Here is an 18,052-nt window from a genome sequence, read left to right as displayed (position 1 = left end):
AGGTCAAGTTGACCCCTCCGCCTTTTTCTTTAATCTTTTCAGTGGATTTCGCCCTTTCCTGCGGGATTTTGGCTAAATCAAGACTTCGGGCGACTAACCCTCGGCTTGCTGAGGTAACGGCGGCGCAAAGCTGCTTCCCTCGTGGCGCTGCGAGCAAGGTCAGCGGCTTTAAAGAGAGAAAAGAAAGCCGGGAGTCACTCCCTCTGTGGGGAACGCCTCAGCCACCGCTTGCGCTCGGCTTCTGGATTGCATAAACTCCGGGGAAAAAGGAGGAGGGAGAAGGAGGAGGATTCTGGTAGGCCGGACCGCCCGCCTCCTTCGTCTGACGGGTCCGGTCATGGCGCGGATTCTGATCGTAGGAGCCGGGCTGACAGGTAGCTTGTGCGCTGCGCTTTTGCGCGCCGAGTTTCCCCAGCACCTCCTGCGAGTCGTGGTTTGGGATAAGGCGCAGGGCGCAGGTGAGTTTCGGCGCAGATCCTACTGTGTGGAAAAAGGCAAGGCGGCCAGTCGCGGGATATCCAGGAAGGTTGGCGGCAAAAAGAAAAAGAAAAAAAGAAAAACAAGCCGCGCCTGACAGAAATTAAAACAGCAGGCAGGCTCTCCCCTCCCCCACCCTCGTCTTGCCAGCAATTCATCTGGCGCTGAGGGGGTTTCTCAGGATTGCCCTCAAAGGAAACGCGATCCTATACGTGGCTAAGAAACCCTTTCGAGGTCCTCGCCTGACACTCAATTTCAGGACACCCCACCCCACCCCACTTTTTTTTAAAACTGAAGCTCATTTTCCAGTCAGCCTGCGAAGAACGAGCTTTCCCGCCCAAAACACCTGAGGCAAAGTCTCCCCACCCCGAGACTCGGGTGGGATTCCAATTGGGGGCCGCCTGGTTCATCTGTTGCTGAGGGATTTTTAATAGCAGGAAGGCAAAACTCTCGCTAACAGCCGTAATTATCGTCCCCTCAGCCCGAAAATAACGCATCCCCCGCCAATGCAAATCTCGGCTGGGAGATTCATGGTTTTGTGAGGCGGCTGTCATTACCTCAGAGGTTGCTCGGGAGGGGGCCGCGCGTGCGACCCGTGCTGCGCGGGGATTGGTTGGGGTGCGAGGGAGCCGGAGGAGGGGAGGGGGGGTGTTGTTTCCCCTGTTACTAAGGCTCAGGTTTGCCCCCTCCGGAGAAGCTGATTGGTCGGCTGGGCGGCAAGCGCGCGAGCGCGAGCTTAAAACGGCTTTCTTGTCTCCCGCGCACGTGACTTTCAAGGGGGAAGAATGTCGACGAGCCGCAGCGCTCGCGATCCGAAATGCACGGCCGACCTGGGCGCCCAGTACATCTCGCGGACGCCCAGCTACGCGAAGGCGCATCAGAGGTGAGCGAAATGGGGAGGGTGGGGTGGGGAAAACGGCGAGCTCTTCGGCTTGGAAAGATAAGGGAGGATGGATATTGGGGAGTGGGATGCTGTGGTAGCAACAGGTGGGGTAGTTCGTACTTGGGATCAGGGGCTGGGATGATGCACCAATGGTATTGGGCATTTGGGTAATGGTATTGGGCAGGAGGGCAACCCTGAACTGGCTTGGAGAAAGATGAGAGGGATGCGCTGTGGATGAGAGACCACTAGGTCAGTGTTTCCCAACCTTGGCAATGGGAAGCGGTCTGGACTTCAACTCCCAGAATCCCCCAGCCAGCGAATTCTGGGAGTTGAAGTCCGGATCGCTTCCCGTTGCCAAGGTTGGGAAACACTGAGTCCTAGGTAACCCGAGGAATGAAGCCCAGACTGGAAAATAGACGGGGGAAAGCAGAATAAAACAACAGGGAAGATGACAGATTCATAATTCTGGCTATGGACCTGTCCATAGAGGCAGTGGGATTTGGGTTTAACTTATAGCAATAGCAGTTAGACTTATATACCGCTTCATAGGGCTTTCAGCCCTCTCTAAGCCGTTTACAGAGTCAGCATATCGCCCCCCACAGTCTGGGTCCTCATTTCACCCACCTCGGAAGGATGGAAGACTGAGTCAATCTTGAGCCGGTGAGATTTGAACCGCTGAACTACAGATAGCAGTAAGCTGAAGTGGCCTGCAGTACTGCACCCTAACCACTGCGCCACCTCGGCTCATTCTTGAGATAGATAGATTTACTTTATTTGTATGCTGCCCTTTTCCCTGAGGGGACTCAGGGCGGCTCACAATTCAAGGGAGGGGAAAAACAGACAAGTTACAAACATGAAAACCATACACCGTTAAAAAAACACAACAGTCATACCATTCGAGTGGGGTTGCAAGTCTTTAGCCCCAGGCCTGTCGGAACAGCCAGCTTTTAAGGGCTATGCGGAAGGCCTGGAGGGTGGTGAGGGCACGAATCTCCACGGGGAGTTCGTTCCAGAGGGTCGGAGCAGCCACCGAGAAGGCCCTCCTCCGGGTAGTTGCCAGTCAACATTGGCCGGCTGATGGAATTCGGAGGAGGCCTAGTCTATGGGATCTTATTGGTCTAGTGGAGGTAATTGGCAGTAGGCAGTAGGCAGGAGCCGAGGTGGCGCAGTGGTTAGGGTGCAGTACTGCTCTCAGATTCTTGAGAGCAGAATCTGCTCAGCAGATGGTACATAATCAGTCTTATCCCAAAGGTGTTTTTTTTCAGGAGGCAACTGGACATGGTATACCCTATATGGTAATGGTATACTTTGCTATACTCATTGGGTGGCCATCTAATGAGAAGAAAGAACTCACTGGAGAAGAGCCTGATGCTGGGAAAGATTGAGGGCAAAGGAAGAAGGGAGCAACAGAGGTGGCTGGATGGAGTCACTGAAGCAGTAGGCGTGAGCTTAAATGGACTCCAGGAGATGGTAGAGGACAGGAAGGCCTGGAGGAACATTGTCCATGGGGTCACAATGGGTCGGACATGACTTTGCAATTAACAACAGTCCTTCCATTCCCCACCAATCCAGTCAGAGCTGAAGAAGCTCTTCTTCCAAGACACTACTTGGATGAGAAGTGAAATGTCTTCAAAGAAAAAACAAGAAAGTCCAGTTGCCTCTTGAAAAAGCACCTTTGACCTGGATGACTGGGCTCTACAGGCAATCGGTCTGTTGGTTGGTATTCAAATACATTTTTCCCCATCAGATGTTCATGGTAAGAATGATATCTGTGCACGGACTTGGTTTCGGTCACGGTTTTATGAATGAGGACATGGTGAAAATGTCTTGCAATTCAATTGGTTCGCTTCGGGTTTTGTCACAAATTCATTTTGAAGTATAAATAGCAATAGCAGTAGACTTATATACCGCTTCATAGGGCTTTCAGCCCTCTCTAAGCGGTTTACAGAGAGTCAGCAAATTGCCCCCAACAATCTGGGTCCTCATTTTACCCACCTCGGAAGGATGGAAGGCTGAGTCAACCCTGAGCCGGTGGGATTTGAACCGCTGAACTGCTGATCTAGCAGTAGCCTGCAGTGCTGCATTTAACCACTGCGCCACCTTGGCTCTAAATGCATTTTATAAAACGTTTGGAGGCAGAAATTGTTGGTTTCGTTTGGATAGAGACTGTCAAAATTCTCAGAAGAAGGGCCTTCTCCGTGGTGGCTACCTGTTGCTGGAACATCATTCTCTCAAGAGATTAGAATGGCCCCCACTCTAATACTCTTCTGGAAGGCGCTGAAGACCAGGTTCTGCCAGCAGGCCCGGGGAACCCAGGGCGGGATGGAGCCCATTAAGTGGCTCATGTGATCTGTTGTCATGGGGTATGTGTGTGTGATTTTTTTATATTGTGCTATATTAATTTATTTGTTTCTTTTTGTTCGTTTTTATTGTTTTAAATGGCTTTATATTCTGTAAGCCGCCTTAAGTTAACATGGGTGAATAGGTGGCAATATAAATTCAATAAATAAATACAATTTAATAGGAGGAGGAAGGTGTGTTTAATTATGTTTGCTGCCTTGAATTATTTGTATAAATAATAAAATAAAAATTAATAAATAAAAATTTACTTCCCATAAAGAGCTGTGTTAGGTTTGCAACATCACCTATTAAGTACAGGTAGTCCTCAACTTACAACATTTTGTTTAGTGACAGCATTGAAAAGATGATTTATGACCATGTTTCATAGTTACAACCTTTGTAGCATTCCAATGGTCATGTGATCAAAATTCAGACTTGGCAACTGGTTCATACTTATGACCACTGCTGTGTCCCGAGGTCATGTAATCCCCTTTTGCAACCTTCTGACAAGCAAAGTCAATGGGGAAGCCAGATTCACTTAACAACCAGGTTACTAACATTAACTGCAGTGATTCACTTAACAACTGGGACAAGAAAAGTTGTAAAAATGGGCAAAACTCACTTAAGAAATGTCACGTAACAGATGTCTCAATTGTGGTTGTAAGTCGAGGACTACCTGTAGTCTTTATTTATCAATTGTCTTGGACATCAACACTTCTTCATGATAGTTATGGAAAAGTAATTTTATGACCAATGTCCACATTTATGATCTTTGTGCTCTCCTTCTCTTTTTCTCTCCCCCCCCCCATGTGTTCACCATTACAGTACAGTCAGTTATTCATTGTCCTGCGACTGACCAGTCCCGTCCCGTCCCCCCAAAAAAACCTTTGCTTGAACAAGTGATCTCTTCCTGGGGCTACTTTTTTCTCCCATAGCACAGGGGATCCTTTAAAAATATCAAAGAAAAGTAGCCAGTTGATTAGTATTTGACTGTGCAGCTGCTGCCTGAAACTGACCAGACCCTAATCAGTTTGACACTAAAGGCTTCTGTTTGCCGCTATTTTTCCAGCCGTTCTCGCCGCAACGCTTCCGGGTTCCTCCAGCATATCTTTATTTTTCTGATGAGCTGGTAATCCTAAACACATTTAACATCCATAAATATGGTGGGTTCAGACGTTGCACATTTACCTTGGATTTAGTCCATTATGTGAATCCATCCAGAAGTAGTTTATTCAACAAACCATAATTGCACTGTGGCTAAGCACATAATATCTGGGGCTATGTCCCTAATCATTGGCAAGATGGAAAATGGGAATCTTTGTGCAAGTCCTCACTAATCCCAGTCACATTTTTCAGCATAAATTTGAAGTCACTACATGAATGGTTGCAAGTTGAAGACTATCTGTAGAGCCTATTTTAGATTTCCCATAAAATTTAGTTACTTCAGGCATCATGGAGAATTGAAAGTGGTGGTTTATAAACTTTAATTGGTTGCCCATAGCCATTTATTAAGGCAAGAGGTGGTGAGACTGTTCTGGGTTGAAGAGTTTGGAGTCCTTATAGCAGGGGTGTCAAATTCAATTTAATTGAGGGCCGCATCAGAGTTGTGTTTGACCTAGGGGGGCTGTGGCCAGAGTTGGTATGGCCAGCTTGATGTCACTCATGTCGGAGGCGCCTTTGGTTGCCCGAGCACTCTGCCAGCGAAAAAAGGCTCCTGAGCTCTGTTTTTGGCTGACTGCCTCCTGCAACTCTCTGACAGCGAAAATGGAGCTCGGGAGAGCCTTGAGTTTTACATCCCTGCCTTACAGCTTCTCAAGTTATTGAATATGGATTACCTCCAGGCTGAATTGCTAGACCATAGTTTGCCAAATAAGCCACAGTTGCCTGGATCCACACATTGCTGTAAATGTAGTCCATTGATTTAAAACAAAACCAATTAAAATTATTCTAGAACTTTCAGAACTTATTTTTAATATTCTAAACCAGGAGTCTCCTAACTTGGCAACTTTAAGACATGTGGACTTCAACTCCCAGAATTTCTTAGACAGTCAAGCTGATTAGGAAATCCTGAAAGCCGAAGTCCAAAAGTCCTAAAGTTGCCAAGTTTTGAGATCCATTTTTCTAAACTAATCACTAATACTGAGGACAGGATAAAGGCCAAATTCTTTTCTACTATAGCTTTACCATAACCTCTATGACTCTTGCGCCAACATACTGAAGCGTTGCTTTTAGAAAAAGTCACTACATTGGGGCCTCCAGACATAAGACTCCAATGGAAGGAGTAATGTTGCTTGCAAATTAAATTATTTCTGTAGATGAAAGCTAAAACAGGATATTAATTAGATAGCGTATTGGAAAACATGCTGCTGTGGAACCAAATGTCAGCCTTTTTAGATTGAGGTCTTTGTAGTGCTATGAGAAAGGATGAAATGAAATCCCCCTTTCATAATGAACCCTGGGTGCTGATCACTCTAAATAAGCATCTAGATGAAAATTCTGCATTAAGTGATTTGAAATTGAGAATTTCTGGGTGCCAGGAGATACTTATCTTTGCCCATGAAAGTGCAATTGCCTATTAATTCTCCTATGTGCTGCTTGGAGAGTTCAAGCATGGGTTAAATTCAGTCTATTCACCCAAGGACTGAGTTGAAATTCTTAACCACACCTCCTCTCCTCATTGAGATCCAGTTCAAAAACTCAGTCCAGCCCAATTCGGACACATTTTGGGGAGCTCTTCGGTTCTTGTGCGAATAGACTGGGACTCTCCATTAGTTAATTTGGATGACATCTTGATTCAATCAGCGTCCATCAACCAAGCGCTCAGAGACGTTCAAGTCACCATCTCCACCTTGCAGAAACACTGGTTCTCAGTGAACTGAGAAAAGAGTCAGCTGACTCCTACGCTCCGCATTCTACATCTAGGAGCACTCATAGCACTACATCTAGGAGCACTCATGAACTTCATCAGCCGTGGGCAGGAGGTGAGAGTGAACCAGTTGTGTCCCTATCACAACTCCTGGGACCCATGATCTCGTGCATAAACAGCGTTCCCTGGGCACAGCTTCACACGAGGGAACTGCAATCGTTCCTCCTGCCCATCCAGCGAGCAAAAGCCAGCAACTCTCCCAGATGGATCAGACTGCCTCCAAAGGTCAGACAGTCCCTCCGGTAGTGGGAATCCAGTGCAGTGATGAGAGGTTGCCTCTTCCAGGAACCGAACTGTCTGGTGGTCACAACAGACGCAAGCCTTCAGGGATGGGGCGCCCACTTCCAGGACCAAGTGACTCAAAGCAAATGATCATGCAGAGAGGCAGCCCACAACATAAACTGGCTATAGCTAAGGGCTGCCAGACTAGCCTTATGCTACTTAAGACGGGACATTGTGGGTTGCCATATCTTAGTGCTCACGGACAATATAGCAACAAAGACCCACATCAACTGCCAGGGGGGCACCAAGTCCAAGGCTCTGGTGGTGGAGGTGGAGGCCTTGGGATGGTGGGCGGAGTGCCATCTGACCTCCTTGTGGGCAGACCACATCTCGGGAGTGGACAATGTGAGAGTGGATTGGCTAAATCGAATGACCATCGACGATGCAGAGTGGCGTCTTCACCCGGCGACCTTCCATCAACTGACCATCAAGTTCGGACTGCCAGTGGTCGATCTGTTCGCCAGTCCAGCCAACTCACAACTCCCGCGGTTTTTCTCGAGATATGCCACCCTGCAAGTGGAGGGAACAGACGCTCTGAGAGGCCACTGGCCCAGGGGCCTTTTGTACACTTTCCCGCCGCTGCCTCTCATCCCACAGCTGGTTTGGAAAATCTTGTCGGAGGAAGTGAAGGTTCTCCTAGTAGCACCTCACTGGCCCAGGAGATCGTGGTATGCGGACCTTGTCAGTCTATCCATTCGCAGACTATGGAAGATACCTCAGGAGCTACTCTCCCTCAGCCAGGGGGCCATAGTGCATCCAGATCCCAGCTAGCTCCAACTGGCTTTCTAGCACTTGAGGGGGACCTCCTGAGAAAAGACAATTTATCTGACAAGGTCATTTGTATCATCCAGGCATCCTGGCGTCTGTCTACCACTCGGATTTATGACGCCACTTGGGCAGCATTTGCTTCCTGGTGTAGGACACTAGACATAGTGCCCACTTCGGCATCCATATCACAGTTGCTGGACTTCTTGTAGGCAGAGTTGGATAAATGCCTGTCTATCAACACACTCGGCCGGCAATAGGCAGCACTTTCTACCATTCTTGCTAGACATTCAGCTGTTTCCTTAGGCAGCACCCTCAGGTCAGGAGTTTCCTCAAGGGGGGCTACATCTATGTCCTCCTAAGATATACAGGTTCCCCACCTGGGACCTTCCACTTGTTCTGAGGGTTCTGACCAAGACACCATTTGAACCTGTACGTTCCATCAGTCTTCGTCACCTAACTCTGAAGGCAGCCTTTCTTATAGCAATTACGTCAGCAAGGAGGGTGTCAGAGTTAACTGCGCTTTCCGTCCGTGAGGACTTACGCGTTTTTCACCCCGACCGGGCCACCTTCTGGCTAGATCCGGCTTTTATGCCAAAAATTAACTTTCTATTCCATAGATCACAGGAAGTGGTACTTCCCAACTTCTGCCCTCAGCATCCCAAGGAACGAACTTGGCACAAATTAGACGTTTGGAGAATGGTTCGCTGCTACATCAAGCGAATAAAGGAATTCCGACACTCCGAATCCCTTCTCATCTTTTCTCAACCAGGTTCCATGGGGCACAAAATCTCACCGTCCACTGTCGGTCAGTGGTTGAGGGCTTGTATCAAACTGGCCTACCAGCACCAGGGCAAGACGGCACCGCCTAGACTCCCCGCTCATTCCACACGGGGAGTGGCCACCACGGCCGTGTGGGCAACACAAGCTTCTGTGGAAGAAATCTGCAGAGCGGCTATCTGGTCATTTCCAACCCTGTTCATTAAGCATTACCTCATTGACTCCTACGCTACAGCAGAGGCGTCCTTTGGGAGGAGAGTGTTGCAGACGGTAGTTGCGACTCTGTGCACTCTGGACAATCCAGTTGCCCTCCCTGGGACTTCATAGCTTGGGTATGTCCCATGCTTGAACTCTCCAAGCAGCGCACAGGAGAATGACCATTGGCTTACCTGAACGGTCGTTCTCTGGGCGCTGCGGGAGAGTCCAACCCCGCCCTGGGGTTTTCTGTTCGTCCCTCAATTATCAGGCGTCTCAGGCTGCTCAGAGTATGGGGCTATGGAGACGTCCAAAGGACACTTCAAGATCACAGTCCATCATAGACTACGCCTTCGTTTTTGAACTAGACCTCAATGAGGAGAGGAGACATGGTTAAGAATTTCAACTCAGTCTTTGGGCGAATAGACTGAATTTAACCCATGCTTGGAGTCTCCTGCAGCACCCAGAGAACGACCGTTCAGGTAAGCCAGCAGTCAGTCTGCACAAATATTTCAAAAGAGGATATAAAAGAGTTGGAAGGCACCTTGGAGACCTTCTAGTCCAGTGATGTCAAACTGGATTTCTTCAAGCGCCAGATCAGCATTGTAGTTCTCCTCCACGCTGGGGGGGGGGCACGGATGCCTCCAGCCCCCTGCGCCTCGTTTTCACTCTCCATGGCCTCCTGCAGCACTCTGCTGGCCATTTTCAGGCCCATTTTTCAGCCAGCAGAAGGTCATGGAGGATGAAAACGTTTGTTTGTGTGTCTGTGTGTGTGCGCGCGCGCGCGTGCGTGCAGCCTATTATAGCCCCCAGAAGCACCACAGGTTGGTCCTTTGATATTTCCAGACTGCCCCATGGGCCGGATTTAAACACCCTTGAGTTTGACAACCCTCTACTCAGGCAGGAAATCCTATACCATTTCAGATAATGGTTGTCCAATCTCTTTAAAAACCTACAGTGTTGAAGCATCCACAACTTCTGAAGGCAAGTTGTTCCATTGATTAATTGTTGTAACTGTTAGGAAATTTCTCTTTAGTTCTAGGTTGTTTCTGTCCTTGATTAGTTATATAGTATATAATATTGTTTTGTTCTGGTTGAAAGTAGTAAATAGTAATCACTGCAACTCATTCACTATATGTCTTTTACAGCTGCACTACAGACCCTTTTGAACATTTTGATTCTGAGGTTTAAATGAATATCCTTCATATTCTTTCAAGGTTTCCTTCCATCTTTATTACCAAGAATCTAGAGTAGACTCTAGTATATCAGATCTTAAAACTGTGTGTAAGGTTTGAAGGTAATATCATAAAAAATATTCTTCCGGTTAATCTTAAGGCTTGTTTTATTTGTGCAGAGAAGAACATTTCATCTTGGGTGTAATGATTATGGGTCACTCAAAATTGTATTAAAAAAAGCTATTTTTCACTCTTGTTACAGAAGATCTGCTGTCTAGTTGCTGATCTAATGCATTTGTTTAGTGGTTCTAAGGCTGTAATTTCTGTTGATAGCTTTTAAAATGGCACAGCATTTTGCTATCAAGACCTCAAAAGGAGATGCAGTCATGACAAAAATGGAACATGACTTAATTTGAATTAAATGTGGTCATTTCATATAGTTAGCCCTGAAATATGTAATAATTTCTTTTTTATTCACTTTGACTTGATCACTTTATTTTTGTATTTATCTGGATAGCATTTGATATCTGAATCAACTTCAACAAATATTCTGGCTCTTATGGTAGTTGGGGTCAGGATCTTTTTGCACGCTATTTCTCTCATCTTGTAGGATGATGTCCAAATTGGTGTATTGAATTTAATTAAGGGGCAATTTTGAAAGCAAATCATAATTAAAGATTTTTGGAACAATGATCCAAAACAGGGGCCTCTAAAGACTTCAATTTCCAGAATACCCCAGCCAGCATGAAAGTTGAAGTCCATCAGTCTTATAGTTGCCAAGTTTGGGGACCAATCTATAACTCTGAATTTCTATCTTAAAGAAGTGTTAAAATCATTGAAAAGTGAACCAGTTAAAACCAGTATAATCTAAAATCTCTACAAGAGCAATCAACAGATTAACTCTCTTTTTAGCTTTTATGAAGATTTGTTGTCTCATGGAGTCCTGAAGCCATTGACTGTCCCAGTAAAAGGAATGGTGGTGAAGGAAGGAGTAGATAATTTTGTGACACCCCAAGGAATTTCATCCATTGTTAAACATTACTTAAATAAGGCAGGTGAGCTTCAGTTGTGCTGTTGATTTTTCTGTTTTTGAATAATAAAACTCACTGAAATTTTCGGGGAGGAGGGAATTGGCTTCCACCAGGACCAGTGTGTTAAAAAGTCAAAATGTAACAGAGTGGTCAAGAACTCATCCCTTTTTACTACATGTGGCACACATGTAATACATATTAAAATTAAAAAGGTAGGAATTTTGATCACAGTTGCAACTTGCATCTTGGCACTTATGGTTGCAACACACACACACACACACGGCTAATATTGAGGGTGCCCTTGTTTGCCTGTAGGTGTAGATGATTAAAAAGTGAAACTTCACATTCATCCTCATGTTTATATGAATGACGAAATATATTAATACAGTCAGTTTATACAATGATCTGGTACAGGTAGTCTTTGACTTATAACAGTTCAAAAAAAAGTGACATTACCATTATTCACACTTAATTACCATTGTAGCAACCTCATGGTCATGTGATTTACATTTTGATGCTTGACAACTGACTCACATTTATGACCATTGCAGAGTCCCGGAGTCATGTGATCCCCTTTTGCAACCTTCTGACAAGCAAAGTCAATGGGGAAACCAGATTCACTTAACAACTGTTTTACTAATTTAAGAACTGCAGTGATTCACTTAACAAATGTGGCAAGAAAAGTTGTAAGATGGAGCAAACTCACTTAACAAATTTCTCACTTAACTATAAATTTTGAGCTCAATTGTAGTGGTAAGTTAAGTTAAACCTTTATCATTGTTTCAGCTCCCAGATTTTTGTCCTTTTTTCTCCTGCACCATTGATCTTATTCATTTTTTTTTCATGTAGCTATTTAATTTAAATTTATTAGACACCTAACTCCAAGGGGATTGTAGCATCAGTTAGCTTCCCTCTTTCTCAACAGACGCAGATGTCTTCTACAATCACCATGTTACCCAGATCTGCCTCAAAGATGGAAAATGGGAAGTGGGCACCAGTACAGGCTCTTCTGACTGCTTTGATACAGTTATTCTCACAATGCCTGTCCCACAGATTCTTCATCTTCAAGGGGATATTGCAACCAGTAAGTTTCCATGCTCACGTTTTGTTTTCTTTTAGTTCGTGGATAGCTTGCTCACAAAGACGTTACCTTCATAATAATCCTCAGAGATACTTCAGGCGAGAGGTAATTTCCTTTGAGCACCCTGGCCAAATGAAAATTTGAATTTGAGTCTTCTCCAGTCTAATCCAGACTCTTAAGCACAATATCACCTTGAGCGTCCATCAAAAAAAATCCCCCTTTTTATGACTCATTTAATGCACAGGTTTTTTTTCCCCTTTAAAAAGGTCACTTTCTTCTGACCTGTATCTGACACATCAAAAATGTGAGAATATTTGTAGTCCAAAGGTGTGCTGCTTGCATAACAAAGAACTCTTGATTCATTCAAGTGGTAGGATCTGGAAGCTTCATGAGTGTTTAATTGTTTCACAATATTCTGAGGATGTTTTGTTTTATGATGAGCTAAAGCCTTGCTTGTTTCAAACTGAAAGTTGAAAAACAAGAAGGATCCTTAGCAAATCAAATGTTGAAGCAACTGAGAGATTTCAAAATAGCGACTGCAAATTGTAATTTTGGACAGTGTGCTTACATTGAATACCTTATACAGAAATATTCAATTTGAAGGAAATAGTGCCATTAGAATTTGTGGTCATCACTAAAGGCCTTCTACTATGTTTGTTTTAATCCTATTTTTGCTATTTTACTCATTTGGAGTTGCATTATTATTATTATAAGCTATGCTGTGAGTTTTTATTGAAAGATGTTGTTGAAAGACTTTATGTGCATCAATTTTTTACTACATCAATTTCTTAAATGTGTGATAGTCACTTTTTCTCTGTCTTAACCTTTTGCACGCCAAAGGGTTCAGAAAAGATTTTTTTTTTCTAACAAAAAATGATTGGACATCATCCTTTGTCATAAATTGAAAATAATTTGACAGAACTATAGCTATCAAGAAGCAGGTAGATTATCTCAAATACCACGGAGGAAGTGGGAGAGAGGAAGCGAGAAGGAGGCAATAAATATGGAACTCAATTTTTGGTATCAATAAAAATGTAAACTTATATTGCTGCTGTTTAGCATTTGTACTTTTGCTTTATAAAGAAGTTTAAAATCTATCCATATGGAGGGTGAGATTGTAATTTTTTTTTTTTAATGTTGGCTGTTTTAGGATTATTTATCTTTACTGTTTCTTTATGTTCTTAGTGCTGTTGCTGTGAGCTACCCAGAATTATAATATATAAATTTACTGGCCTTGTAAGTCTCTTAAATAAATAAGTAATATTATTGTATATCATGATGTTGGTTAACCAGCTAGTTCGTAGAACTGTTTGGTGTTTAGAGATAGATTCATCACAAAACATTGTTCATTACCTCCATTCTATGCAGCAGAAACCCTGTAGTTTTTTAAATCCAGCTTTTAAATACTTGTTCTAGATAGGTAGACATTTGTGATGTTACTATGCCTTAGGGGCAATAGCAAGAGTCTGTGTTTTGTATTTTGGCATCAGTGGTTTCCTTATTATTCCCCTAATTTTAAATTTCATTGTAAATATTGGGTGGGTGCTGTTTTTTCTTGTATATGTCTGCAATTGAAGATGTATTTGCCAAAGGAACAAATACATGTGATAAGCTTGTAATGCTGTTCGTTAAGATGGATCCTCATATTTGGGGATATTTTCTCCTATTGAAGCAAGTTAACCCCTTGAATCTAATCCAGCAGCACAGGCACTTTTAGAATTTCAATATAATTTTTTTTCTTGACAGGTCCGTGTAGAATTTTCACTTGTCAAAAATGCATGTGTTGAATTCTGATGTGAATCCTTTCTCAAAATACTGATTTTCACGGTTCTTTGCATTGTGGTCCCCCATGTGAAAAGTGTTTGGCATTTGAAGGGTTAGCATTTTGTAAACCTGGAAGCAGTTTTTATGTTGCACTGGAAGCAATTTTACAACAGATGAGGCAATTTTGCACCTTAGTTGCAGTACTTGAATGAGGCAGTGGATGGCAGCCTTCTAATAATCTTTCAAAGGGCTTAGTAAAATGTAAGCTGGCTTCAAGATATGGTGTATAAAGCGCTAGCAGTTAGTTTTTTGATCTCTCCATTAGCGATTTACTGTATTTTAAAAACTTAAAAGAGGAAAGATAAACATTCTGCTGATGTTAAATTACATATTTAATTTTTGAGAAACCAACTATTAGAATAGGAATATTCAAATAAAAGCACAATAAAAAAGTCCTAATTTTACATCACGTTTACTGCATTTTGTGCTTTGTGAAGTATTGCAAAGCCATGAATGCTCTTGGATGCTATGGGCTAAATTGTGAACTTTGAAAAGCCTTCTGGTTGACGTGAGATAAGATAATTTTGAAAATTCTGCCTGGGCTTTTCAGATATATTATTATATTATGTGACATATTATGCCCTCACATATGGTATATTTTATACATAATGCGCTCTACATGGGGCTGTCCCTGAAGAGTTTTCGAAGACTACACTTGGTCCAGAATGCAGCCGCGTGAGCGATATGGGGTATAAACCCATGTTACACCCATCCTCCGCGAGTTGCACTGGCTCCCCATTGGTCTCCGGACGCACTTCAAGGTGCTAGTCATTACTTTTAAAGCCCTACATGGTTTAGGACCTGGCTACCTGAGAGACCGCCTCCTGCTACTTATCTCCCAATGGCCAACAAGATCGCACAGGTTGGGCCTCCTCCGGGTGCCGTCGACCGGACAATGCCGGCTGGCGGCCCCCCGGGGGAGGGCCTTCTCTGTAGCTGCGCCGGCCCTGTGGAACGATCTACCCGTAGAGATCCGGACCCTTACCACTCTCCTGGCCTTCCGTAAAGCCACCAAGACCTGACTGTTCCGGCAGGCCTGGGGCTGTTGATCGATATCCAGCCCCACTTAGATGGAATGGATGGTGTGGAATTTTAATAATTGTATCTTTTATTTTAAATTTTTAATATGTTTCTTTTGTCTTGCCTGTGAGCCACCCAGAGTCCCAAGGGAGTGGGCGGCATATAAATTTTATTAAACTAAACTAATTTTTATTAAACTAATAATTTGGTTGAAGAAGTTCAGAAAAAAACGGATTCTTTCTTTTCCTTCTAATCCCAATACTTAGTTTCATCCTTACAATTTCTCTGAAGTGGAGTGTACTAGTAGAGCAAATGGCATTGTTGTATGTCTTTTTTCTAATGTTGGAAAAGTTGAGGGAGGGAGTATAATTTGCCTTTTCTATGTAGGCTCCTAATGTTATGTTCTCAGCCTTTCTAGCTGTATTCATTGAATTTCACTTTGCTTAACATTTTCATATCATGTCAAATCAGTCCTTTAGTCATGGTGATTTAAATCAGCTATAGTAACCTAGTCTATATATAACACTGAGTTTCGGTGGAAAAATTCATAGTCATTCATGAATAGGGAGGCTTATAAATTCATCATCATCTTCATTATTGATTTGTGAATGAAACTCAAATTTCTAAAAAATACCCAACCAGTCAGCTGTGTAATTATTTTTCCTTGGCACTGTGTTGTCCCTTGAAAATAATAATAACAACAACAACAACACACCTGACATAACAATAGTTGAAAAGAAAAAAGTAGGTTCATTGACATTGCAATACCTGGAGATGCACAAATTGAAGGTAAACAGCAAGAAAAAAATCACAAAGTACTGGGACTTGCAAATTGAAGTTGAGTGACTGTAGAAAAAGAAATTGTGTGTTGTCCCGATTGTAATTGGAGCCCTTGGAGCAATACTTAAAGGGCTACCTCGCTATTTGAAAATTTTAAATTTATCAGACTTGAACATTCTGATTCTACAAAAAACCACCCTAATGGGACAGCTTATATCCTCAGACATTCCCTTAACAGTTCCTAGGTCCTTGGTTAGGACTCGAGCTGTTGAGCTACCAACCAGCCCCAAAGCCTGTGAATCTCACCAAAGATTAAAATAATAATAATTATTATTATTATACAATCGTATCACAGCGGCCAGTTGTTTTGCCGGATTTGGCATTGGTTACTAGTCGGGCCCCACCCAGGGGCCTAGGATATCATAACGTATTTTCGTAATATGCGTGCAGATCCAAGCAGTGCAGCATTTTGCATTTGACTGATGGTGATTTTGTCAATTTTTAACTGTTTTAAATGTAATTCCAGTGCTTTTGGAATAGCACCTAGTGTGCCAATTTCCACTGGAATTACCACTGCTGGTTTGTGCCATAGTCGTTGAATTTCGATTTTTAAGTCCTGGTATTTTGCGATTTTTTTCATGTTCCTTCTCGGTGACCCTGCTATCACCTGGTATTGCGATGTCTATGATTGTGACCTTATTTTTCTCAACCAGTGTGATGTCTGGTGTATTATGCGCTAGTATTTTGTCTGTTTGTATACGGAAATCCCACAAGATCTTGACCATCTGATTTTCGGTGACTTTTTCAGGCTGATGTTCCCACCAGTTTGTTGCTGTTTTAATATTATAATTTTTGCACAAATTCCAATGGATCATTTGTGCTACTGAATTTATTATTATTATTATTAATAATACTCACTTGCCTAATAATTGTACACACAGTATAGATACTTGGACTAGAAGACCTCCAAGGTCCCTTCCAATTCTGCTATTGTATTGTATTGTACTTAACCCAAAAAATATTTTTACCTTTCAACAATCATAATTCTTTTTTTAAAATCTGGCAAACATACTTATTTGTTTTTGGAAGACTGCAGTGGGACTAGACAATTTGGAATGCGGGAGCAGAATTTGAGTTCTCTCATTGTACCTTCCAGTATTTACTTGCTTTGTGTTAATGAACTATTGAACAGTGTGATCATTCTCATTTGTTCTCAAATGCCTCGTGGAATGATTCCCTGTAGCTTTGTTCCATACTGTAAGACAATGCAATCGTTCCATAGCACAAACGTTGCTTGTAAGATCTTCAGTCAATTATCTTTCATTCTCGCTGAATGTGTGGTTTGAAATAAAGTAGAATAGTCAGACTGTCTTCTTATTGAGTGAAAGGGCGTATGTCGAGATTGGATAACGACAGAAATAAGCATGAAATTCTGTTTTATGGTGGATTATTACATTTATCAGAATCCCTCATGTAATAATGTTTTATGATGGATTGGGTAAAAATAACACCTATATAGTAACTCTTCTTGAACCATTTGGGTACCAACACTTCTTTATACAGATAGTCCTCAACTTAAGACCACAAATTGAATCCAGAATTTATATTGCTAAATGAGACAATTGTTCAGTGAATTTTACCCCATTTTACGACCTTTCTTGCCACAGTTGTTAAGTGAATCACTGCAGCTGCTAAGTTAGTAATACAGTTGTTGTTAAGTGAATCTGGTTTTTCCATTGACTTTGCTTGTTAGAAGGTCACAACATCATCCCAGGACACTGCAACTGCCATAAATATGAACCAGTTGCCAAGCATCTAAATTTTGATCGTATGACCATGGGGATGCTGCAACGGTTGTAAGTGCGAAAAATGGTCAAGACTTTTTTCAATGATGTAACTTCGAACAATCGCTAAACGAACTGCTGTAGTTCAAGGACTACCTATACTTATATTACTTGGGGGAAAAAACATTTGTCCTATAACTAAGTGAAAATAACACTCTTCAAACATTTTTTGTGCTATCTCAACTGCTAGTGTGCAGTAATACCATTCGATTATTTCATTTGAGCAAGTATACTTTGCCTGATGGCTATGGGTTATGTAGAGGGTTTCTAATTCTTATATTCTCATCAAGCGTTGGTAGAGGCAGAAAGATCAATGAAATCTATTGTGACCCGTCAAAAGCGCGAACGTCATAAGCGCGCCGACAACACCGCGGCGCTAAAACCGCGATTTCAAAAGCGCGCCGTCAACAGCACGCCGACAACAGCGTGCCGACAGAAGCGCGATTTCATTTAAGGTAAGATTTACAGTTAGGTTTAGGGTTAGGTTTAGGGTTAGGTTGAGGGTTACATTACAGCACGCTTCTGTCGGCGCACTTTTGTCGGCGCGCTTTAGGGCTAATTAAAGTATTATTCAAAAAATCAGCTGTGACAAGTGCCAAGAGAAATTCTTTTTTTGGTACTCATGGATTCTATGTTAGATTCCAAGGCT

The 18,052-nt window shown here is 42.9% G+C and overlaps 1 protein-coding gene across 1 annotated transcript in view; it reads left to right on the top strand.

The window, feature by feature from the left end:
- The first annotated feature begins 286 nt into the window (after nucleotides 1–286).
- Nucleotides 287–18,052, top strand: part of RNLS (renalase, FAD dependent amine oxidase) — a 138,858-nt gene continuing 121,092 nt past the window's right edge. Inside the window, exons 1-4 of the mRNA XM_032231583.1 lie at nucleotides 287–458; nucleotides 1,255–1,360; nucleotides 10,736–10,878; nucleotides 11,780–11,938. Coding sequence (XP_032087474.1) covers nucleotides 338–458; nucleotides 1,255–1,360; nucleotides 10,736–10,878; nucleotides 11,780–11,938 — 529 coding nt within the window. The 5' untranslated portion in view covers nucleotides 287–337. The remainder of the gene's footprint in view (nucleotides 459–1,254; nucleotides 1,361–10,735; nucleotides 10,879–11,779; nucleotides 11,939–18,052) is intronic.

This window comes from Thamnophis elegans, chromosome 15 (genome assembly GCF_009769535.1).
Source record: "Thamnophis elegans isolate rThaEle1 chromosome 15, rThaEle1.pri, whole genome shotgun sequence".
Lineage (NCBI taxonomy): Eukaryota > Metazoa > Chordata > Lepidosauria > Squamata > Colubridae > Thamnophis > Thamnophis elegans.
Note: the sequence above shows the minus strand (reverse complement) of the source record. Positions and strands in the feature narration are given on the sequence as shown.